This window comes from Zalophus californianus, chromosome 6, assembly GCF_009762305.2.
Source record: "Zalophus californianus isolate mZalCal1 chromosome 6, mZalCal1.pri.v2, whole genome shotgun sequence".
NCBI lineage: Eukaryota > Metazoa > Chordata > Mammalia > Carnivora > Otariidae > Zalophus > Zalophus californianus.
Genome location: NC_045600.1, coordinates 72,209,368 through 72,235,473, shown reverse-complemented (window position 1 = coordinate 72,235,473; position 26,106 = coordinate 72,209,368). Strand labels below are relative to the sequence as shown.

The following is a 26,106-nucleotide window of genomic DNA, read 5'->3' as shown; positions in this document are numbered from 1 at the left end:
ATTTATCGCAGTCAAAGCCTAATCCAAATGCTTTGGAATAAGACAGCAATAAGATTCAGACCCTAACACTTGCAAACTGAATTTCCATTTCCTCCTCTGGAAAGGAACACCACCTCCCCATCTCATGGGATTTATAGGGAAACATAAATAGCAGGAGGGCTGTTTATGCCATTCCAGACACATGGTAGAAACTGAATGCTACCTCACTCACTCCTGGACATCGCTGTGTCTTATCTTTTATAATCCCGTGCAGTACCTAGGTGCCTAATTATTTGCTAAATTTTATTTTTTTAAAGATTTATTTATTAGAGAGAGCATTAGCGGTGGGGAGGGGCGAAGGGAGAGGATAAAGCAGACTCCCCAGCTGAGCAGGGAGCCCCAGGCAGGGCTCGATCCCAGGACCCCAGGCTCAGAGGCAGATGCTTATCCTACTGAGCCACCCAGGTGCCCCATTTGCTAAATTTTAGAGGCAGCACAAAAGGTCAATACGGACAATAAATGGCAGAACGGATTCTTAAATCAACACTTTCCTATAGGGCAAAATGCTTTGTAAAATGCTTTCTGCAACACCAGGCTGCCTGGGGCTGGGGGGGCGGGTGGACTGGGGGCTGGGAAATATACCTCTTTTTCATCCCATTGACAGAAGTTTTGCAATAAACTTGGACCTTATTAATTCAATGTAAGCAAATAAAATGTTTTACTTTGCTCTTCAGAAGCTTCCTCCTACTCTTTTTCTCATTTCCTCACCTAAGAAGCCTTGTTCTGGGAAGTGCTGCCTAACCTCACAGGAGAGATCCTTTTTTTTTTTTTTTTTTGAGATCCATTTTTTATATTTGGTAATTTTTTTAAAAATTAAGTGTAGTTACAAAGTCATATAGCACTCAACTGGCTATATGGTAACTGGCCAGTGCTAGCTCTCTGAGCCTCTGGTAACTGGCCAGTGCTAGCTCTCTGAGCCTCCACAACCAGGGAACAGGCCTCTGTGACCTCGTCGAGTATTTTCCAACCATCATAACAAAAGTATTTTGAAGCCCCAGATGAAAGGGTATGATCAAAGAGGCCAAAGGTATAGGCTGCAAAGAGAAAACACAAGAGATGGTTTCCACGTGATAGGGGACAGGAAATGTGTGGGCAGGAGGTGCTCTGGGCTGGGCTTCCCACCACTGCAGAGAATGGCGGGGAACAGACTATGTACAGTGGTTGTGGCAAATGGCTTCCAGCCCCACAAAATAGCACAGAAAATAAAAATAAACCTTACCTCATAAAAGGTGTTGAGCTAGAGGCAGCGGGAAATGCTGCTACTCTGTATACCGTAGTACTCAAAATCCACTCGTTGGACATGCTGTACTGAGCACCCATGTGGAAGATCCATGGAGAGGCATCATCACAACACAGCTGGTGGGTATTAAGAAAGGTCCAGAAATAGGAAGAGGCATCTAATGAACAGATTACCTATTCTGGTTCAGTGCCTCTCATCTACCATGTCTTTAGCTACTTCAGCTAAAAAAAAAAAAAAAAAAAAAAACACTAAAGAATCAGAAACTCAATTAGGGGAGTGGAGTAGGGGGTAATAACATTCTTTTAAGCTTGAAGGAATAGTTCCACAGCCATTTCTTCTGGATATACAGAGTTGAGAACCAATGAGCAAGTCAACAGCAGCCTAAAAACTGAGTCACTTGTAATAAGCTTTTAACTAAATTTAAACTCAAAACTCCAAAAACATTCTATAGGTCTTCTGCCCTACACAAATAGTGAAAACACACATCAAAGATGAATGTTTCCCGTTGATGGTCATTGGCTTGAGTAAATTATCTGAGACAATAGATAATCCGATAAATGGGAACTCGCTATCTACCCCACATAACTCAAGATCATTGAAAGACATTAACAAAACCTGTACACTAAAGGATCTGAAAATTGTAATGTCTTCCTTGATAAGATTCTTTTTTAAAGATTTATTTGAGTGAGAGAGCGGGGGAGGGGCACAGAGAGAGGGATAGGGAGAATGCCACGCAGACCCCCCCACCCCCACTGAGCACGGAGCCCGAATGCAGGGATTGATCCCACAACCCTGAGATCATGGCCTCAGGGGAAACCCAGAGTCAGATGCTCAACTGAGAGCCACCCAGGCACCCCTTCCTTGATAAAATTGTTACCAGTTTACAATCCATTTGCCTCAAAGTTCACTTTTTTATTCAAAATACCGGTTTATCAATCTAGACTAAAAATAATCTAGAAGCCTCCTGATAAAGCTATTATCTATATGTAATTTAAAGCAAATTACATTGCTCATCATAATTTTCGTGAACTAGAATTCCTAAGAATTATGAGATACACCAAAATTTGAGAACCATTGCTCTAGCTCAGTGCTTCTCAAACTTTAATATGCACATGAATCACATGGGACCATGTTAAAGATTCTGCTTCCATAGGGTCTGGGGTGAGGCTTGAGAGCCTCCTTCTCAACAAAGTCCCTAAACGATCCTGCTCATCGGTGAACTCCATTTTGAGTAGCCAGAATCCAGAGCAGGGCTCCTCCAGTCTGGCTGCACATGAGAATCAGCTGGGTAGCTGTACAAAGTACAGATATCACCCTCAAAGATTTTTATTTAATGGGTCTGGGATGTGACCTGGGCATTGAGAGCTCACTTTTAAGTTCCCCAAGCAATTTTAATGTGCAGCCAAGTTGGAGAACCTCTAGAGCACAACTCATCATCTCAGCAGTCAGCTAAATTTAAATAGTGGAATTCTCAGCATAACTTAGGTCCTATATATAGCACCCAAGATGGAACCAGGGTTGCTAGCATGATACATATAAATATGCCTAGACTTCAGCCAGCAGATCCATTGCTCTACACAAGCTGTGTCGGGATTTCTGACCTTAAGCAAGTGACAAATCTGACCTTCAATTTCTTTGCATATCTAATGAGGATTAGAACCCCCGAGACAGTTGCAAGAACAAAATGAGAGAATATTTGTGCAAGTGGTTTGGAGAGGACCGTTTCCTATCAACAAACATATACAACAACCGTCACTTTTTGCACTCAGCGGACACTGCATATTACATATTTCACTTTTCACCACAAAAGCAAGTTGAAACAGATGTAAATGTGCAAGCACCTGCTCAGTTCAATTTCTAACAAAGTGCTTAATGATGCAGTTCCAGGAATGCATTGTGTCATAAGCACAGAACCACCTGTAAGGAGTGAAGGATTAACCAGCCTCAGGGAAAAGACAAAGGACTGTCATTTCCCTGCCTTTTGTCATTAACTTCAGATACACTTAATGAAAACATGGAAGTAGATTCACAGTTGCAAGTTATCAGCTCCTAAAGAGCTTTGCGGAGGACCGAAGGGAAAGAAGGATTTTAATACCAATAAAGAAATTAAAAAAAAAAAAAAAGAGCCAGAGGCACAGGAAGGAGTGTCATGGAGTATTTTAATTTGGAAGGCAAAGAGGTTACACTTAATGGGAGCAGAGGTCACAGTAATAAATGCTCATTACAAAGCTGCTCTAACACAGAAACAAGGGAGCTTCTCTGGGCTCTCCACCTACATTCCAAATCAGAATCGGTAACTATAAATCTGAAGAAAATCCAAGTGTCCAAGTTGCCATCTCAAAGGCTCTCATCCAGAAGGAATCAAAAAGTGAACCTAAAAGAAAGAAGCAGAAAGGTAAGAGAGACACTCAAGGTTTTTGAAAAATGTCTTAAACGATACTACAAGACAGGGCCCCAAATCCTTCAATCTAAATTCTGAACCCACAAAGATAATTATGGGGTTCCCAAATTCCAAACAGTATTTAAGCCAGCTAGAACAACCAGATTAAAGCAAATATTTTTCACAGAACACTTTAAAAACGTATCCATAAAAATGAATGTTCCAATCTGAATCCCAAGCACACCAAGGCAAAACTTACTAGGAGTTGTAGGCGTGGGTTCTAACTCCAGCTCTGCAGTTAATAAGGTGCACGACTGGGGCACCTGGGTGGCTCAGTCGTTAAGCAGCTGCCTTGGGCTCAGGTCATGATCCCAGGGTCCTGGGATCGGGTTCCCTGCTCGGCGGGAAGCCTGCTTCTCCCTCTCCCACCCCCTCTGCTTGTGTTCCTTCTCTCGCTGTGTCTCTGTCAAATAAATACATAAAATCTTCCAAAATAAATAAATAAATAAATAAGGTGCACGACTTTCTACAAGTCACTCTGACCTCTCCAGCTCACAAACTCTTGGGAGGTGAGGGTGTTGCAACTTAGCCTAAAGGGCTTTTCTGGATGGAGAAAGCATACAAAGCACTAAATTTCAGTTGGAGAATAGGGGGTAAAAGGAAGAATTCAAGAGAAAAAAAGTAGAGAAAAATTACCAATCTCGGATTTAACGAAGGACCAAAATAGAAGAAATAATTTCATTTTAATTGAACGATAGGTTATTTTTGGCAAGAAGGTGGAGGATAACTCCAGGAGAAGCAGCCACGTTGCTGCAGGCCGCACAAGATTGCGATCTGTACAGTGTGAGACAGAGCCCTCCCCAGCAAACTCAGGCTTCCTTTTCAGTCCCTCCACAAGAGCTGCCCGCCTAGTACCCTGCCAAGATGGGTGCGGCCAGAAAGTGACCCTTAGCCTTAGGGGCTCCAGTATTTCTAGCCATCAGCAGCCATTTTTCCTGCAGTGTGCCATTAAAATACTGCAATCTTCTCTGGGTGTCATGACTTGAAAAAGACTGGAAAACACTACCTTTCAGAAGAGGTGGGCTACCCTGGCAGGTTACAAGGCACCACCTTATTTGTGTACTGGTTCTGGTGACCTGGAGATTCTAGCATCAGAGCTTAAAGGAAAGATCTTATTAGGCTTCTAGCCAGAGTGCTTTTATTTCACCAACAATGGTACTTAGAGACATGATATAAAACTGTAGAAACATTCCTACATCAGTAGAATTGTGAGAAAAAGAAGAGCAAAAAACAGGGAACAAAAAGCATTCACAGTGCCAACTAAGAACAAACAGATCTATTAAAACTCACCTATTCACTCCATCAAAATTTTTTAAGATTGTGTTGTTGTTGTTTTTTTAATTAAGTAATCTCTACACCCAACATGGGGCTCAGCTCAAACTCAACCCAGAGATCATGGACTGAGCCAGCCAGGAGCCCTACTCCATCAAATCTCTTAAAGCAAACTCTCTGGCTACAGACTATGAACTATGAATGCATCAGTTCTAATGGCCAAGGTGAGAGCAGACTAGAGCATAGGGTGATTTCAGTGAGGAGCCTTGACACAGAATTATAAAAGAAATCCTAGTTTAGTACAAAAGTCAAGTTTTGAGCTTCTCTGGTATTAAAACAGTTAAACAAATCTAAGATACTGGGGCTGATCCATTTAGAAGGCAAAAATGACTCATGAGATTAAGTCTCTTTGATGGTGGTTTTCAGAAAATTCTACTTAACAAAGATGTGCTCCCTTCTTTTGAGACAAAAGTACATTTACCAGATTCTATTCTAAAAGCAGAGGATCTAGGATTCTTTGCAATGTTAACTCAACAAAATTGGACTATTCAACAGCTCAGAAGAATGCTTCAACTGCTAACCAGGGGATAAAAATTTCAGGTAACTAATAAAACTGCTTCCCATGAGATCGAGACATGCAAAATGGAAGAACCTACTGAGAAAAGTTCACATGACTTCGTCAGTCTATTTCACCCATGCAGAAAAGACCATGCCATCTGATCAGTCTGTTCTAATCATATTAAAAGAAAGTCAGGCACAACACAAAGTTAAAAATAATTATTCTCTGTATAGATACAAAAGATAATGCCAGGCAGGGTCATTTTTTTTTTTTTTTTTTTTTTTTTGACAGAGAGAGACACAGCGAGAGCAGGAACACAAGCAGGCGGAGTGGAAGAGGGAGAAGCAGGCCTTCCGCTGAGCGGGGAGCCCGATGTGGGACTCGATCCCAGGACCCTGGGATCATGACCTGAGCCGAAGGCAGACACTTAACGACTGAGTCACCCAGGCGCCCCCAGGCAGGGTCATTTCTATTTGGGATCTGTATTCTCCAGCAATGTCTCTATTCAGACACCAGCACTGGGCGGATACACTCAAATACTGATTTTCCTTCAAATCCGTTTCATCCTGGATATCCTGGTCACCCAATTAACGATAAAATTAGAGAAAATGTGAATCAAGACCATTCTGCAGAAATTCTAGGTTCCGGGCACCTGGGTGGCTCAGTCGTTAAGCGTCTGCCTTCAGCTCAGGTCATGATCCCAGGGTCCTGGGATCGAGTCCCACATCGGGCTCCCTGCTCAGCGGGAAGCCTGCTTCTCCCTCCCCCACACCCCCTGCTTGTGTTCCTGCTCTCACCGTCTCTGTCAAATAAATAAATAAAATCTTTAAAAAAAAAAAAAAAAGAAATTCTAGGTTCCAAGCTCAATCTGAATCACAATTTCAGAAGGCACAAATCATGTGTTTCTAAAGATGGCAGGAGCTTTTCAGATGAACTGGGCTGATCCTCTCTTTTTATAGATGAGGAAGCGATAACCTGATAGTTTAACAGATCTGTCCAAAGCTGTGCTGCCTAACACAGAAGCCACCAGCCATACGTGGCTATTTAAACTTAGTTAAAATTTAATAAAATTAAAAATTCAGTGCCTCAATTGGTAGAGTACTTGACTTTTTTTTTTTTTGAGCACGCAACTCTTGATCTTAGGGTTGTAAATTCAAGCCCCATGCTGAATGTAGAGATTACTTAAAAATAAAATCTTTTTATAAACAAAACAAACAAAACCACGTGACTAGTAGCTACCATACTGGATGGTGCAGACTCAGAACACTTCCACATTGCAGAGTTCTACTGGAGAGCACTGAGCCTAACATCATCCTCTCTGGATAAAGTCAGGTCTCCTGATCTGCATTCTCTTGCATGTCTTCTGAACCCAAGATGACCGACTTTGCAGACACACCTTTTTTTTTTTAATTTACGAATGTATGTATGTATGTAATCTCTATACCTAATGTGGGGCTCGAATTCATGACCCTGAGATCAAGAGCTGCACACTCTTCCAACTGAGCCAGCCAGGTGCCCCACAGAAACATTTTAGACAGCCTACCTTCATCTTTTCTTATCATCTCTCCTAAGTTTTTCCCATTGAGAAAAGATAAGTTTAATATTTTTAACGAAAACCTTTTAACAAAAAGATGTAGATATTCATCATCCATAAGTCTCTGAACGTAATAAAGGAGAAGGAATATAAAAGTTTAGAGTCAAAATGTCTGTTATCAAGTTCCCACTCGGTCACTTATTAGCTCTAAAGCCTGGACAAGTTAATCTAAATTTCACTAGGGCTGGGAAGCCTGTCTGGCTCAGTCGGTGAAGCATGGGACTCTTGACCCTGGGGTCATGAGTTTGAGCCTCACGTTGGGTATAGATTTTACTTTTACTTTTTTAAAAATATAAATTTCAGGGGCACCTGGGTGGCTCAGTGGGTTAAGCATCTGCCTTCGGCTCAGGTCATGATCCCAGGGTCCTGGGATCGAGCCCCACACTGGGCTCCCTAATCAGCAGGGAACCTGCTTCTCCCTCTCCCACTCCCGCTCCCCCTGCTTGTACACTCTCTCTCTGTCAAATAAACAAATAAAATCTTTAAACAAATAAATGTAAATTTCACCAAGGTTTTGTGGGGTTTTTTAAGATTTATTTATTTATTTTAGAGAGAGAGAGCACGCAAGCAAGGCAGGGAAGGGCAGAAGGAGAGGGAGAGAGAAACTTTAACCTACTCCACACTGAGCGTGGAACCCAAAGCGGGGCTCAATCCCACAACCCGGAGATCAGGACCTGAGCCGAAACCAAGAGTTGACACTTAACCGACTGCACCACCCAGGCACCCCTTCACCAAGGGTTAATCACCTCATGTGTAAAATGGGAATACTACTATTCAACTACCTCCATTATACAGTGGACCACGAGGATCACATGAGTTAACGTTTCCAGGAGTGTATGTGAGTCTCACAAGCCTAGTAATGTGATAACTATAAAACATTTTATAAATGTTATCTAATTTTGTAAAAGGTCTTACATATTGTGCATTTTGTTATATACAGCCACACTGACTTTCCACCTCCTGTGAACGGATGATGGAAATCTGGTAATATGGATAAAAAGCAACAACTGATGAAAAAAAAAAGCAGTTCAACTGATGATCCACACAAATGGCACGAATCTCCTGAAATACAATGAGAACTATCATGAATTCTAATAATCACAGGCTGTAGCAGCTGTAAGAGACTGATGAATATCCAGGCCAATTCCCTCGTTTCCCAGGGAGACTGGGCCTCAGAAACAAGCTTCTAAGTCCAATCAACTAGTTAACAGAGCAAAGTCTACAATGCAGGTCCTCCAACTTCTGGTCTCATGCTTACACCCCACCCTATAGCCCTTCATATGAATTTTTTCCTTGGCTTCTTTCTTCCACAGCATTTCCCATGTCTTAGCATCCATATAACTAATGATTTAGGTATTTTTATAGCATTTTCTTAGAGTTGAAATTATTTATTCATACACTCATTCAACAAACATGCACAGTGACTGTCAGCCCTGTGCTACGCCTTCAGGGAATTCAAGAGTTCAGTGGGAGAGACAGGAAAGCAAATGAACAGTTTCATAACTATTGGGTAAGTGCACCATTCGGGGTATACACAGTGGGCCCCAGAAGAGAATCCTATACAACTTGGGGGCAGGGATGACACGGAGAAGGAATCATCCAAGCTGCAAGGACGGAGAAATAACGCAAGGAATTAGGGCAGCAATGAACTTCATAAACACAACAATACTTGATATATTTTTTTTTATGGGTAGCTTTAAACAGACCAAATACAAAATAGAGCTCAATCACTAATGAGCCATTAATTAGTGGCTTTTTAGTAAATAAAATAAGCAGATTCAGGGTTTTAAGAATAATGGCTAAAGAATTCATCTCCCTCTCCAACTGGAGGAAAAGGGGGTTGGGAAAAAAAAGATCATACTATGTGCTTAGCTCAAAATACGTTCCTCAAACTTAAAATAGTTCCCTTTCTGGGAACTTACTTGGTGGCTAGATCTAATTCAATATAAGATGAAATGTCAAAGAGAAAGTGGAATAAAAACTAAACAGCTCCCCCGAAACAAAAAATTAAAGATTACTACCAGCGGAGGTCCTGCTGGGAGCAAAAACGGGCCTAGAATGAACTTAAAAAAGGAGCTCTCAAACTGACAAGATAAGAAAAAGAAAAAAGGGAAAATCTGTGGGTCTCCATGCACTTGAGGTCTTCCCTGGGTAACAAAATCCCTAAACCACTTTAGGATTGCATCACCTTTTGTGCCTTAACTCCACACTGCCCACCTCTGGTCAGAATGTAAAGCAACCCCCACCCAGCATCTAAGCCCACTTGGACCTCTGCTGCCCTCATGTGACTAGAAAGAAACTAGATTTTATCACAAAGCTATCAGTGGTTTCCCCTCACAACTCTTTCCTTTTGCTTTGTAGTACATTCTCAGCATTTGAAATGTACAACCCCACTAGATGGCAGGAGAGCCTAAAGAATAATACTTAGATTCCCTTCCAGAGGTAATTTTCTAGGACACTACACACTAGTACCCTCGTATTCATAGTTAAAGTTACTGCAGTCAATCACAGGAGAAGCAGATGACCCACCTTCTGACATACTGTCGGGTCAACGTAGCCAAACGCTAGGTCACAGTGCCTCCATCATTCCCCTCGCTTTATCTCATCATGTAGGCATTTTCTCATCTCACATCATCACAAGACGGGTGGACACAGGACAGTAAGAGATTCTGATCACACATTCACAAAACTTTAATTCCAGTATATTATTACAATTGTTCTATTTTGTTGGTAGTTACTGTTGTTAATCTCTTCCTGCGCCCGACAAACTGAACTTTATCATAGGTCATATATGTATATATGAAAAACACTAGTATTGCAGGGTTCAGTACTACATCCACTGGGGGTCTTGGAATGTTTCCCCCACAGATAAGAGGGGATTATTGTACTTTACTGATAAATTCGAAAAGTCAACAGCAATTGTTTGTAAATAGCACTGCTTGTCAGAGTTCTGTTCGGCCCAGCCCTGTCAGTGCCCTTGTTCCAGCCAGGATTAAACACTATGACTTTTTAAAGATCTGCGGGAGAATGGCCTCCATTATAAAAACAAAGCAACACTAACAAAATTTTAACACGAGCATTGGAGCATTTGGCAAACAACCTCCCTCTAGGCTGAGCATATTTCCAAGCTCAGGCTTGTCCCTTTCTGCCTGGTTCACTCTCCCTCAGATCCAGCGACCATGTACGTCATCAAGACAACTCCGAAGTTCACGAGGAGCATTTTTATTTTTATGATAATCTAAAAAAATACCATGAGTGGGGCACCTGGCTGGCTCAGTGGGTAGAACATTCAACTCCTGATCCCAGGGTCATGAGTTCGAGCCCCATGTTGGGTGTGGAGATGGCTTAAAAATAAAGTGATCTCAAAGTAAGTTATCATTTAAAAAATAAAAACAAAAATAAAAAAATAAATATGAGTTGATTCTTGGCCCCTGGGACAGCCACCTATATAAACCAGTGCTGCCAACTGAGTGGCTCTTTTACCATAGGATGTTTTCAAGAGACCACAAAGGCTGAAGGTTGGAAAAAGCTATGTTAACAGACCTAGGTTTCACATTAGTCCTGGCTGAAAGAAACTGTCATGAAGCTCAGGTCTTACAGCAGAAGGAAGGAAAGGGGACTTAGAGAGGATTCAAAGGGAACTTTAGCTCAATCTACAATGTCTAATGTGTTCAAAATATTTTCTTTTTTTTTTTTAAGATTTATTTATTTGGGGGAGAGAGAGAGAAAGTGCAAGCAGGAGCAGGAAGGAGGGGCAAAGGGAAAGGGAGAAGCAGACTTCCCGCTGAGCGGGGAGCCTGAGGCAGGGCTTGATCCCAGGACCCTGAGCTTAACCAACTGAGCCACCCAGGAGCCCCTAATCTGTTCAAAATCTTAATTCCTCCTAGCGGTTGGTTACATTATTCTCTGTACTTTTCCATATTTTTTAAACTATCATAATAAGAGCAAAGAAGGAAAATAAGGGGAGAATAGTGATAACTAACTTTTTAAACACATTTCAACACTGCAACTGTCAAATACTTTATAGTAAACTAACTTAAGCAAAAATAGGGTATAAAAAAATTTTTCTGAAGTCAGACTGGATTTCTTACCTATAAATGGAATTAGCAAACCTATCCTCATGAGGTTATTTTGAAAATAAAGACACAGAACAAGAAGCATTTAAAGCCGGACCCATGGTGAGCTCCCACTATCTGTTAATTTATTTACTTCTCCTTGAATAAATGTATATTTTTAACTCAATGCCATTTTCTTTTGATCTGCCTTTTTCAGAGTAGCTGCTGGTTATAAATGTCATCCCCCAATTCATGCAAGAGCAGTACATCATAGATGTTTATTCTTTTTACACCCAACCCTCAATGTACTTGGCAGATATGGAGAATGTTCAATCTGTTTTGTTCTACCTTCTAAGTTGGTATAAATATTGAGAACTCACTTGGAAACTATTTTAAAAGTGTTTTGGCATACTATACATAGAGCTGAGTTAGAAGCACATAAGAAGGGCAAATAGATGTATGTTTAAAAATTAAAAGCAGGACAGTATAACCTATGTCAAATGAAAGATCTCTGTGAAAAACCTTTTGGGCAGTGTCCCAGAGAAGAGGATTTTTCAATGAGCACACGGTCTATAGAATGATTTAACACTGTAATCTGTCATTGGAGGATTTTGCCGTACCTTGGGCCCATAATTCCCAGCTGAACAGGTGGCCATAGTTGTTAATATGGTCTGCAGTATGCAGTTCCTGCCGAGCCTGCCTTTTTGTCTGTTTTTGTCATAATTTTGAAATACTAAGCAGCAGAGTCCTCCACCAATCACGACAGCCCTAGGAAATCATTTTCCATGATTTGGTATCTCCCTGAGCCTACAGAACATCCTTGAATTGTTTGCTCTGTTCCCTTCCTAAGCATACACATGACTCATCTAGAAAAAATAATTTTAGTAGTCTAAAGTAAGGCAGTCAGAAGACTCAGGACCTTTCCAGCACGGTTACTATCAGAGAACCCATGAGTGATTCATGAGGTTTACCAAGTGTAAGGACAACATCAGTGGTTTGGTTTTCTAGCTTTGGTCAAGAAGTTACCATTCTCAGATACTTTGCTGCTTCCGCTCCCAAATGGCACATAGCTCCCTTCTCTGGATTCCCACAGCACTGTGTTCGGATCTTTGGTGTGGCTTTAACTGTGAATTTTTTTTTTATTATTTATTTATTTGACAGAGACAGAGACAGCGAGAGCAGGAACACAAGCAGGGGGAGTGGGAGAGGGAGAAGCAGGGTTCCCGCTAAGCAGGGAGCCCGATGCGGGACTCGATCCCAGGACCCTGGGATCATGACCTGAGCCTAAGGCAGACGCTTAATGACTGAGCCACCCAGGCACCCCATAACTGTGCTGAATTTTAACTACTGTGTTTATATACCTTCTCTCCTACTATCCCGGTAATAAGGCACCGACTGGCACAAAGAAGGTGTGGTAAGGGGAGGGACAGGGGACAACTCAAGTCCTGACCAGGTGTCCAAAGAGCTAAATTGTATATAACTCAGCTCTATGTATAGTGTGCCAAAACACTTTTAAAACAGTTTCCAAGTGAGTTCTCAATATTTACACCAACTCAGAAGGTAGAAAGAGGGACACCTGGGTGGCTCAGTCGGTTAAGCGTCTGCTTTCAGCTCAGGTCATGATCCCAGAGTCCTGGGATCAAGCCCCATACTGGGTTCCCTGAACAGTGGGCAGCCTGCTTCTCCCTCTCCCTCTGCTGCTCCCCCTGCTTGTGCTCTCCCTGTCAAATAAATAAATTTAAAAAAATTAAAGAATAGTAGAAAGAAGTACTTCTCAAACTTTTTCGCTGAAATAAACCATTTCTGTCAACTTACCACTACCAAAAATGAAACCCTACCTGAATTAACAGAACTGTTTTTGAGGCTATTATCAATAATGGAAAGAATTCATAGAACATTGTCAGTTAACAGATTCATTTATGCCAAAACTGATGTACAGCCCTTGTCACATTATTGCATACACTTTGTACATGGTTGCTAATTCATGCATTATATTGCTGATTAGTACAAAAATGATAAATTTCTAAGTAGTGACAGAAAGAGGTCCATTAAGGGAAATTCTTCCCCCAAAAAAGATAACATTTCCTAAGTTCTTTTTTTGTCTGCCACCCAACAGCAACAACACTAAATTTTGTAGTGGAAAGGCACAGAAAAGAGCACATTCATTCATCAGTAAGCTAGGTGGGCTACTGCATGAGCACTAGGCCAAGAACACCACTGGCTAAGGCACTACTTTGAAACCACTTAGCTGTGTGGCCACGGAAGGCCCCCGTTTTCTCATATACAAAATAACAGCATCGACATACAGTTTTGAAAACACTCATGTACTTCTTAGAGATTTAGGATTCTGCTTGGAAGGGAGGGATACAGGGAAGGGCATATCACCCCTGAAAGAGAGACCAAGCAGAGAGGGCTTCTCAACTCTGTCAATCAGAACAACTCCGGCACCATTGCTGTTTTATGTACTGAGATTCTACGTAAGTTTATTTAGAAAATAAGGAGCTCTACTGTGAATAAAGGGAAAATGGCAAATGAACCAAATGACATCTCATCATAGATTTTAAAGTCTTCTCCCAAGCTAATCCAATATCTCCATTTATCTCCACTTCAGCACACAAATTATTAGTAAATGGCCATAGTCATTCATTCAGCATATACTGGATACCTACCAGGTACAAGCACTAGACTAGGTACTAGGGGGGACAATGGCCCCGCATTTAAAGTTATCTGAGATCAAAATCAGAAAAAAAATTACAGAGCAAATCTACAGGCAGAAGCTACAATTTATGTCTCTTCCAAGATCTTAGTTGTTTTCATGGAGTTATTGATGTAGAAATTAATGTATTAGCTAGAGGCAAACTTATTTTCTGTTATCTTAATGATTTGCAAAACAGTGAAAAGGGAAGGCAATGACCAACAGAGGCAGCACTGATGAATCATGATGATATTAATGCATACTTTGCATTCTTATAGAAAATTCTGCAAGTGTCTTATCAGCAATATGGGAACCTTGGTAACCATAATCAAAACCAGCCACACTCAATTTCTATTCCCAAAATCAACATTATGGGACAAGGGATATGATCAGTACTTACATTCTTCTAGTTTCCTACTCCCCAATTAAATAAATGGGAATAATTCAGCCAACGAAGTTCATTACAACAAGGTGCAGGATGGTGCTGGCAAAGAGAAAATCAGCAAAGGCTCGCTCTGGGGAGATGCCTTGGAAATCCGCTTTGTTCTGTGGGTTGATCTGTATCCTGAGGCAAACTGCACAAGAAGCAAAACATGAAAACGATTATCAAGAAATATAAACCAAATATGACTGCTAATGAACACACCCATACCTTATGTCCCAATAATTCTAACAGAAATGATACATAAGTGCATCCAAAGGACTGATACCCATGATAGCCCCAAACTAGAAACATTCTAAATGTCTTTCAACAGTAAAATGGGTAAATTATGGCATATGCACACAATAAAATACTATTTAGCAGTAAAAACGAACTTCACAATATGGATGCATTCCACAAATATAATGTTAAACAACACAACTCAGACACAAAAAAACATGCTGTATGATTCCATTTATATAAAGCTTAACACGAGGCCAACCAATCTATGGAATATAGGCCAGGATAGTGGTTTTTATCTTTCACGGGAGGAGGAATGACTAGAAAAGTACAAGGAGGAGGTCTCTAGGGTGCTGGGAACGTTCTGTAGCTTGCTCTGTGTGCTGGCTAGATAGGCAAATTTAGGAATTCATGATTATACACTTATGTTTTATGCTCTTGTTAAAGTTAAAAGAAAAAAATATGACCTCTCAAGCTAAAAACCAAAAGCTTACTCAGAAAAAGATACATATAACCAAAATATCTTCAGAACTCTCATCTCCCAATTTAGGTTTATAATTATACCTCAATTGGGATGCAGGTGAGGCAAGAGCAAAGTAACAAAGCTGGGCTGAATGACACAGTGTTGTAAAACTGTGAATTATTTTCTTAATAAAATGTGTATAATATTGGATAGCACACAGTATAAAATAAAAGATGCTAATCTATGAGGACCTCATAATTATAAGCCGTGATCTTAAAGTTCTAGCAGCTGCTCCTCTCAAAAAATGCAAGAGACCTAAACTATATAACCTTGACAGAGAACTTTCTCCTGCCATATTCTACATCCTTGAAGATGCCAACCTGATACATTAGCCACGGTTACCATCTGACAAGAAAAGGAAGCTCCAAGGGTACACGTTCCCAAAATATCTTTATGCCTGTGTTAAATAATTACGCTACTTAAGAAAACCCAAATTCGCTTCAGGCTAGCATCCATTCCATCACCAATCAAGAAAGAAAACTGAACTGACATCTAACCCAAAGATCAGAAAACTACCAGACTAGCTCTCCAGAGGCCATCACCACGGCAACAGTTTTCATTACGCTTAAGCATGTAAACACTGTGGAAACACCACTGATCTTTTCAAGCACCTGGACCCTTCAAAATATGAAGGACATTGACTGAAGCAAGGGCAACCAATTAAAATCCTGCTGTGGAGTACAGCCTGGTTCATCCATTTGGGAGAGCTGGCAATATCCATTAATATTTAAAATGTTTTTACTTTTTGAATAAGGAATTTATCTTACAGAACAAAGAATTTCTAACAGCATGTTCATAAAGTTGAAAAAAAAAGTGAAAACAGTCCAAATGTCATCAAGGGGATTATTTCAATAAATTACACTAGACATGCAATGAAATCCCATACAATTATTCAAAAAAAAGAGATAAATCTCTACATGCTGACAGTAAAAATATCCAAGATATATTAGTGAAAAAAAAAAGCCAAAAAATTATTCCATTCCATATTTCTCTTAAGAAAAAAATAGCTATCATTATTTTCTCATTTCTTTTAGTTGAAACCTAGGAAAAATTTGGAGAAAGAGACACCAAACTATTAACAGTGGCTATTGAGATGGAGGGTAGAGACAGAGTAGTGTTTCAGGAAATATGAGGGACAAAAGAGAAGCTCCCCATGAGGGTGAATAAGGTAATGAACTGATGTGTATGGTTACCGTGGTCACAGTCACCCAGCTTATTTTAATAACATAAGAATAAAAGAGCCCTATGGAGATGGAAAAGACCTTCAAGTTATAAAGACCAACACCCATTTTGATTCATAACGCCCAAGAGGAGGTGGGGGTGGGCATACTGGGGGAGGCTGCATGATCACCTGGGAAGTTTTCCAAAGTATACTCACCGCGTCCAGAATCTGACAAGCCTTCCCCAGGTGGAGAATTACAAACCTTCCAGAGCCTGTGTTACTGACAGGGGTGTCCTATCCCTCAGATGCAAAGGGATACAAAAATGGCAAAGAAAGTCTGTTGAAAAGCTCCTCCACAAATGATCCTTCATTCTCTCCCTAAACACTTCCAAAGATGGAAAGAAATTTACTACCTCCTAAGGGAGCTTGCTTCATTTAAGCAGTTCTAATTTAATCTATCTCCTTAAATGTTCATTCATCCAGCAATATATTTAATGAACATCTATTAAGTGCCATGCATTGTCCCAGGTGCTGGGAACATGGCACAGAACAAGAGTCTGGCTCCCAAGAAACTTACACTTTAGTAGAGAGAAACATATAAGCAAGCAAATAAACAAGGAAATACCACGTAGTGATATGGGCTATGAAGAAAATAAAAGGTAGTAAGTAGTGACTGGGAAGATATTTTTATTTGGTAGTCGCAGGAGATCTCTCTAAGAGGTGCTACTTAAGACCAAAATTTGAAAGATAGGAGCCAACCATGCAAAGATCTGGGGGCAGAGCATTCCAGGTACCAAGAATAATCTTGGCACCGTTCTAGGTTTAACAGGTCAGACTAACTACACTACAGTGATTAAGGGCAAGAGGGAGACAAGGGCCAAAACCTGTTAAACTTCAGGAAAGAGTCTGGATGTAGTTCTAAGTGCAGCAGAGCAATTCAGAGTTTTGAGCAGATGAGTAAAATAATCTGATTTATAATTGTTAAGGTTGCTAGAACTGCAGCAGAGAGTGGTTTATGGAGTTAAGCAGGAAGAGGAACTACATAGGAGCTGAAGAGTCAGGTAATGGTAGTAAAAATGCACAGAAGTGAAGAGATACAGGCTATATTCTGGAGAAGACAGGGCTTGCTGATGAAATGGATGTGGGAAATAACAGAAATAAGGGATCAAGGCAACCTCCTAAAGTTTTGGCTTCAACCAACGTACTGACTGGTAAAGAGGCAGATGGCTGGGCGAAAAGGTTCAACTTGGAGTTTCTTTTTTTTTTTTTAAAGGTTTTTTATTTATTTGACAGAGACACAGTGAGACAGTCAACACAAGCAGGGGGAGTGAGAGAGGGAGAAGCAGGCCTCCTGCTGAGCAGGGAACCCAATGCGGGGCTCAATCCCAGGACCCTGGGACCATGACCTGAGCCAAAGGTAGACACTCAACGACTGAGCCACCCAGGTGCCCCTCAATCTGGAGTTTCATATCAGACATCAAGTGAAGTTGTCAAGTGGGCAACTGGATTTACTAACTTGGAATGCAGGGAATGGGTCAGAACTAAAAGCATAAATGTGGTAAACTGTAGTTATATAGACATTACTTAAATTCATCTATGGAAAGGAATTAGAGAACAGAAGGAGTCAAGCACCATGTCCTCAGACTGAGAAGCACGTAGCACAAAGAGTAGGAAGGAAAAACCAATGAGGTGAGAAGGAACACCCAGGAGAGTGTAGTGCTATAAAAGCCTCAAGAAGAAAGTCCTTCACACAGAAGACAGCAACCAACTATATTAAATGCTAAATGCCACTGTGCATTTAGGCAAGGTGAGGGAGATGGCCATTAGATTTGGCAAGATGGCAAGAGTAGTTTAGCCACAGTAGTGAAGATAGACCACCACAACAGTGGGGTGAGGAATGAATGGAAAGTGAGAAAGCAAAAAGAGCGACTAGACTATTCTTTTATGGCATTCTCTGATGATTGGGAAGAAACAGAATGGTAGCCAGAGGGATATCTCAGGCCAAATAAACATTTTTTTATTTGGACAATATCAGAGCATGCTTATATGATGGGAATGATCCAGCAGAGAGATATTAATAATGCAGAACGGAAAGATGATTGCAGAGGTTGACAGTCCCTGAGGGAGCAAGAAAACATCGGCTCTCTGCCCAAGTGAAGGAGTTGGCATTGGACAGGAAAGGGACACATCGACCATTATCATGGGAAGTCAGTCAACGAGTAAGGGGTACAGGTGCAGATGAGCTGCTATGATCCCTCGCTGGGCAGATGAAAGGATTCCTGTCTACCTTTTTAGTAAAAATAAATAAAACAGATCATCAACTGAGAACAAAGGAAAACAGGAAATACGGAAAAGTAAGAGAGAAGTTATGATGCATATTTTGGAAAAGCAAACATATTAGGGAAGTATTATAGGACCACTGGGCAAAGCTGAGTGCCCATTGTGTTCCTATTTTCACCAAGACTTCTCCATCACAGCACTATATCCAATTATCTGTCTGTATGTCCACTAGGTTATAAACTCAGGGACAGCAGAGACCATGTCTGGGTGTCTCACAGCTCATCCTCAGTACCTTGGCAGAGAATCTGGCACATAATTGCTTAGTATTCCTTTACTTATTATAGGTGCACTCACAATTTAACATATACCGTGTTAAGCAGTGTTGATGCAGAGATGAAAAGACAGCCCCTATCCTCAAGGGGCTCACCTTCCAGAAGAGAGAGACACAAACAAATACAGCACAATATCACTTCCCTCTCTTCCACCCTTCCTCCATACCTCCTTCTCCCCCCACAGACAGGTGAAATAGAAATACAGAAAAAAAGGCCCAAATCTGCTGGAAGAGTCAGGGAAGGGTTCCAAAGGGAAGCAGCACTTGAGCTGAGCTGTCTAAGAAGTGAAGGAATTTCCCAAGCAGTCAAGCTAAGGTAAAATAGCTTGAGACATCACAGCATCTTCAGAGAATACCAAGTAACTCAGTAATGCGGGGGTATAAAGTACAGAGGAAGCCCAGGTAAGAGATGAAGCTGGATATATGGATGGGACCAGATCATGAAAGAGCCTGGTGCCACAAAAAAGATTTTTAACTTTTCACTGGGAAACACAAGAATGGTATTTCCACGGGGAATGGCATGATCACATTTGCAAGTCAAATCAAGCCTGGGAGACTAGTGGGGAAGATTACAGTGGTCTAGATAAAAGGTACTGAGAGCCCGAGTCACTGAGGATGGAGAGCTAGCAACAGCTATGAAAGATTTAGAAATGAAAGATTTAGAAACAGGACTCTCAGGCACAAGGTTAGTAAACCTCCAATCTCTTGGAGAGCAATTATGGTAGATAATACTAGGGCCCACAAATCTGACAGATAATGCCCCAAAGAAATGCTGGACCCCAGCCCACATGGCCCAATAGCTCCCATGAGATAGAAAATACTCTGGACTAGGTGTCCTTGCCTTTCAAAATCAAACTGCTTTTGGATTTGTAAACTGGAAGAAACAAAACTTTTTTTTTTGAAATCCAAAAAGCCTGGGTGGCTCAGTTGATTAAGCATCCAACTCTCTATTTCAGCTCAGGTCATGATTTCAGGATGGTAAGATCCAGCCCCACATCTGGCTCCCTGCTCAACAGGGAGTCTGCTCGAGATTCTCTCTCTCCCTCTGCCCCTCCCCTCCCCTCCCCTCAAGCACACATGCTCTCTCTCTCAAATAAATAATCTTTTTTAAAAATCCAAAATTGTTTCATAGAGAATAAAATAGATGAAAGTTGTAAAAATGACTTAACTGATTTCAAGACCAAAGACTTATTTTAAAAAGTCTTCCATGTTTTCCACTTACCGCTCCTAAATAGCACTCTGAATGAGCAGAAAGGGATTTCACTTAGGCAAAAAAGGAAACTAGAAGGGCTGCCAACATGGGAATGATACTCTAACAAAGGGACAGATGTCCTCAGCTAGAGATATCTAACCATAAGATAAACAGTCAGCTGCTAAGGAAATCTGAAATTTGTCTTTCAAAGCTTACTATACTTTACACTGTTGATCCAAAAAAAAAAGATTTCTCAATGGCAATTTTCTATCTCTGGCTCCTTCTTAAAACCATGGGTAGGGCGCCTGGGTGGCTCAGATGGTTGAGCGTCTGCCTTCGGCTCAGGTCACGATCCCGGAGTCCTGGGATCGAGTCCCACATCGGGCTCCCTGCTCCTTGGGAGCCTGCTTCTCCCTCTGCCTCTCTGTCTCTCATGAATAAATAAATAAAAAATCTTAAAAAAAAAAAAAAAAAAAAAAAAACCATGGGTAAGTCTCCCAGCCATAAGGGAATAGAAGCAAACAGATCATTTCCACTGAGACCAAATAACACCAGGTTTTTTTATTTTTTTATTTTTATTTTTTTAAAGATTTTATTTATTTGTTTGAGAGAGCGAGAGAATGAGAGATAGAAAGCACGAGAGGGAAGAGGGTCAGAGGGAGAAGCAGACTCCCCGCCGAGCAGGGAGCCCGATGCGGGACTCGATCCCGGGACTTCAGGATCATGACCTGAGCCGAAGGCAGTCGCTTAACCAACTGAACCACCCAGGCGCCCTAACACCAGGTTTTTTTAAAAGTATGATAGCAGGGCGCCTGGGTGGCTCAGTTGGTTAAGCGACTGCCTTCGGCTCAGGTCATGATCCTGAAGTCCCGGGATCGAGTCCCGCATCGGGCTCCCTGCTCGGCGGGGAGTCTGCTTCTCCCTCTGACCCTCCCCCCTCTCATCTGCTCTCTCTCCCTCTCATTCTTGCTCTCTCAAATAAATAAATAAATAAAATCTTTAAAAAAGTGTGATAGCATTCTATATTGGTTAAAAATATACTGATCATTTTTCAAAGAGCATATGCTTAATTAACACATGCAGAAGGAATGGAAGAAAATAGACTGCCAAAAAGAAATCAGGAAACCAAACTAAATAACTTTTCCCTCCAATTCATCTAGTGTCGGCTAACACAATTCTAAGTCTCTCCCTTACTCAAATTAAAAAAAAAAAAAAAGGTGGGTGGGGTAGGCGCATGGCTGGCTCAGTCCAAAGAGCATGCAACTTTTGGTCTCAGGGTTGTGAGTTCGAGCCCCACGTTGGGTGTAGAGATTGCTTAACTAAATAAATAAACTTTTAAAAGTAAATAAAATTAAATTTAAAAATAAAATAAAAATCCTTAGATGCTTTCCTATTACCTACAGAATAAAATCCTTGGCCTGGCCCTGTCAAAGCTCTAGCATCCAGCACTACCTAAACCTTCATCGTTATCGCCTACAATTCCCATTCTCCAGCTAAACAGGCCTCCTCCCTTCTCTTCCAACAGGAAACAAACCCCAGAAAATGAGAAACCCAGCACAGTAAATAGGTACAAGTCTTCCCTTCCCGATAATCACAACGAAGGATAAACTCCAAATTTCAAATTTCCCATTAAAACATCTCCTGTTGAGGATCTAGGCTAACAAATGGCACAAAAGTTAGGATCTAGTTAAGGGCAATGCTGTCGAAAGAAATGCAAATGATACCTTTTCACGGTAACTATGAATCGTCATGAATCCTTCCTTCTCCTGAAGCGACTTTCATTTCTCTGACCCAATTACCTGTTATCTAACAGCTTTGGAAATCAGTCCCCCATACTGACTCCACTATTATTGTGCCCTTTCACTAGACATTCTCTTCAAAGACTGGGGAGGAGGAAAGGGAGTCTGCCAACTCATCTTTAGCTACAAGAGGCTCAAAAGCAGGACTTGGCATAAGAAAAAATTCTCTGTTCAAAAAAATCTTCTGGTTTTATCACACTAATAATCTACAACTGTAGTCTATACCCACTCTTCAGTAAATCACACTCTTTCATGTAGCCCTGAGGAGGCATTCTTAACCTTAAGAGGCTTATGAAGCCAGGGTGACTTCAGCAAGAAATTTTCTTTTCAATCAACTTAGGCCCCACCCCATTCCTACTCTCGCAGACCTGGAAGACAAAATCATCAAACAAAAGTCACCAGAGGTTCTCAAAATTCCTTCTCCAGTCTGGATAATAAAATTCTTAGTCACCAATAGTCCAGATTGGGGGGGTGGAGGGAGCAGTGGAGATGTGGGGGGGCAGGGTAGGAGGTCAGGAAACTGGAACAAAAAGGGTAGCTTATCTGGTGTATATGACGGTGGTAACATCTGAACTCCTGATAGCCAGGATGCTGCCACAGAGAACCGAGTCTTGGTCATCTAGGACAAAACTCAAAGATCATAATGAAATATCCAGTTAACAGGCTATTAACTCTACAACTCCAGACCAGGCTAGTGCACATGTCATTAAGTCCTTAGGCTTATTTTAAGTTCTGAAAGAGAAGGTAGAGTAACCCTGGTATGAGTCTGAACCAGCGTTTGTGTAAAAAGAATTCCATACATCTATAAGGAGAGAAGCACTATAAATGATTCTAATGCTGTATTTTGTCTGTGCCCCAACTAGACTGTAAACTCACTGAGGACAAGAAACATAAACCTGATGCACCCCCAAAGCTAGTATCTTGTATTAGACTCAAAATACAATTGATGGTCTGACTGGTAACAATCACACTGGAAAAAAAAAATGAGTTCTGGCATGTTCTCAAGGTCTGAGAGAAGGCAATACCACTGACTGGACAAGCCCATCTTGTGGCCACCTATAAAGTGGACTGGCTAACTCTCATGGGCCAGGCCTGAACTTAGCATTCACTTGAGTTCCTACTGGACCAGAAAGTTCAGATTTTGGAAAAAATTTATGGGACAGTAAGCTCTTGTTAAATATGGCAGTCTACAAGGTATCAAATGCTGGGATTCGGAATAATACTGCTAAAATAGAGCTATGTGAGTTCAGGACAATGAAGTAACAGCTTCATCCACAAGAAATGAGTAGGAGGGTTGCCTGGGTGGCTCAGTCAGTTCAGCATCTGCCTTCAGCTCAGGTCATGATCCTAGGGTCCTGGGATCAAACCCCACATCCAGCTCAGCAGGGAGCCTGCTTTTCCCTCTCCCTCTGCCTGCCACTCCCCTGCTTGGCTCTCTCTCTGTGGCAAATAAATAAATAAAATCTTAAAAAAAAAAGAAACAAGTAAGGGCAGCTAAAAGCCAAAGTCAAGTAAAGGTTGATTCAACAAGCAAACCACCTATATATTTCTCACACTGTTCACTGAACCGTTTCACTAGCCGTTAGCAGTGATTAGGCCGAGGTGACAGAGATGCTTCAGAGTTGGGTTTCCCATTTTAAAGGTCTACCAACTTTAAAGGTATGTTAAAGCTAAGTGAAAGTTAAAATGGAGTTTTCCTGGACCAATATGAAGTGAAGTGGATCACCAAGTTGAGCAGCAGTATGAAGGGGGTTTCTCCAGAATTCCATCTCCTAGGCGGCTGTTTGGTATTAGACTTGTGGCAACCTTTCTGAGCCTCAATTTCCCCACTCACAAAAGAGGGCAATGCAGGCTCCTCATAACTTCACGAGGCGGTGATCTGATATAAAAGATAGTGCTGTGGGAATAAAAGCAGCGCACCAAAGAAAACACATTGTTATACTGCGATTACGTATAGAATCATTACCCGCTAGGATGAAGCTCCCCACACAAGAGATGAAGCCCGAGAGAAAAGAGTTGAAGGGGAAGGTCCCCACGAGGAGACAATAACCGAATTGCAGCGCCCCGGTCAGCAGTATGTACAGGAGGTACGCGTCAAGCAACTTCAGACGCTGAGGAGTGGAGCTCAAGTACTCTTCCAAGAACCGCGAGATGACCGACACTACGGACGCCGACATGACTACACAATCGGTCCTGCGGCCTGCGATCCCCAAACTCCTGGCGAAATAACGACCAGGCCGGATGTAGCCTTGGCGCCTGCGCACCGCTGTAGCCCAGCTCCCACCCGATTTGGCCTTTGCGCAGGCGTATACGCAGGCCAGGGCGCGAAACAACTAATGCGCAGACGCAGAGTACATCTACAGACGAGCGCTACGGCCCGAGAAGACTAAAGCGCCTGCGCAATGGATCTGTCCCAGGGTTGAAGACGTGTACTCTTTTTGTCCTACTTCCGCTGTCAGGTTGGTGACGTCCACAGTTGCTCTAGCAACGAGATACTGTGGGAGGAAGAGGGGGACAGGTTTTACAAAGGACAGCGTAGCTATCCGAGGGTTCCGGCTTTCTTTGGTCCACCCGCGTCTTCAAAGATTAACTGTTTGGATCTGCTGTGAGGCAATGCCTGGCGCTCTCGGGGTTCGGTTCCGACGCAGCCGTAGCTCTGTTAAGGGCAGATGCCTGTCCCAGATCGTTAGAGCAGGTTCTCCGGCAGGGAGACCACCGCAGCTAATCACTATGCAGGCACCAGTTCAGACTTGGTTATGGGGGGAGGGAAGTGGGGAACGGACGGAGGGAGGGAGCCTGACCTCTACCTGGCCCTGAATTGGACTTGGGATCTGACCCCCGGGGCGCTACCGAATAAGCGCGGTAGAACTTAAGTCCACAGGTATTCATTAATTCAGCAAACATTTATTGGGCGCCTCCTCGGGACGTTGTGCTAAATTGTAGGTACCGTCTGGGAAATCATAGTCTTAAAAGGGCCAGTGTTGGGGCGGGGACTGAGAGAAAACAGTCGATTAACATGCAAATAGTAAATGATCAAGTTCAGCCACCTTCTACTCAACAAACTGGCATCCTGACCCCGGTGTAATATCCCAGGTATCGGCGCTGGAAGGCCCATAAGGGCATTGCCTGGTTCAAACCCTACCTCTCCAACTCATTTTGCAGAGGAAACTGAAGGTTTGTGGTTTTGTGTTTTAACAAATGGAATTACCTGCTTATATTTAGCGTTTTAACTTTTTTAAAAAAGATCCACTTTAATTTCTGGCTTTCACTGCCCTTTTAGTTTCACATTAATCTGACCTTCCTGCCCTACTTCTGTCATCTCTCAGTTGGAGGTCCCACGTAACCAGGTACTTTTTAAGCTTATTAACAACTTTGAGCTATCCTAGGTACTCAATCAAAATTCCGAAAGCACCATGTGAAGACAAGGGTCCTTCATTTTCACTTTTTATTTGTTAAACTGGAAACTACATCAGTGTCAACAAACGTACTGATTAGCAGTGGTGGGCAAAACCTTGCTTAGGTTTGAGAAAGAAGAGAAATAACTCACGTCTTCAGAAAGCTTTACAATCTATTTGAAAAGAGATTCATTTTCACACCCACAGAGATTTGCGCTGCTATATGAACTTAAGCTCAGCCTAAACTCTCTTATGGTGCTGAGAAGAAAAGGGGGGGGGGAGTGAATAACCAGGCTGGTTCCTATTTCAATATAATAAGGCAGGAAGCTTGACAAGTTGAACCTTTCTCCCTGTTTCATCAGCAAGTAGGAGGGTAGCTTCCTCACCAGCATTCAACTTCAAACTTTAAAGTCTAGGCTGATGCTTTTTAATCATTCAGGAGTGTATTCCTCAGGGGGTTTCTGTTCCATCAGCCAGGTTCCTTTCGGCAGTTTCTCCCTTATGTTTTGTCTGTCTTTGATCCATGTCAGCTATCATCATTAGCATCTCCACAGGAATTCCCAAAGGGGGAAAGCAGAAGAGATGAAAAATATCAAATTCACTTACTGAGTGCATCCTTTTCTGAGACCTGCAAAGTCAAACACCAATATAATAAACTAAAGCTTTTCTGGACTACTTAAAACAGCAAGAAAAGATTTTGTTTTGTGTTCAGTTTATGATTCTATAATCACTGAAATATTTTTGATCTGTCAATAGGAAATTGCTAATCCTAATTTATTTCAGTAGTTTAAATCAGAATATGTGTGAAAATTCACATCCAGAATAATGGATAAGAGTGCAGGTTCTAGGGTTAGTCATGCAACCTCATT

At 41.7% G+C, this 26,106-nt stretch overlaps 1 protein-coding gene across 1 annotated transcript; it reads right to left on the bottom strand.

The window, feature by feature from the left end:
• Window positions 1–3,421: 3,421 nt before the first annotated feature.
• Window positions 3,422–24,105, bottom strand: DAD1 (defender against cell death 1). Its single transcript, XM_027570033.1, has 3 exons — window positions 23,809–24,105; window positions 14,295–14,469; window positions 3,422–3,653 (listed from the first exon to the last, which is right to left on the bottom strand). Exons 1-2 carry the CDS (start codon window positions 24,017–24,019, stop codon window positions 14,339–14,341), a joined length of 342 nt encoding a protein of 113 aa, XP_027425834.1. The 5' UTR covers window positions 24,020–24,105; the 3' UTR covers window positions 3,422–3,653; window positions 14,295–14,338.
• Window positions 24,106–26,106: the final 2,001 nt, after the last annotated feature.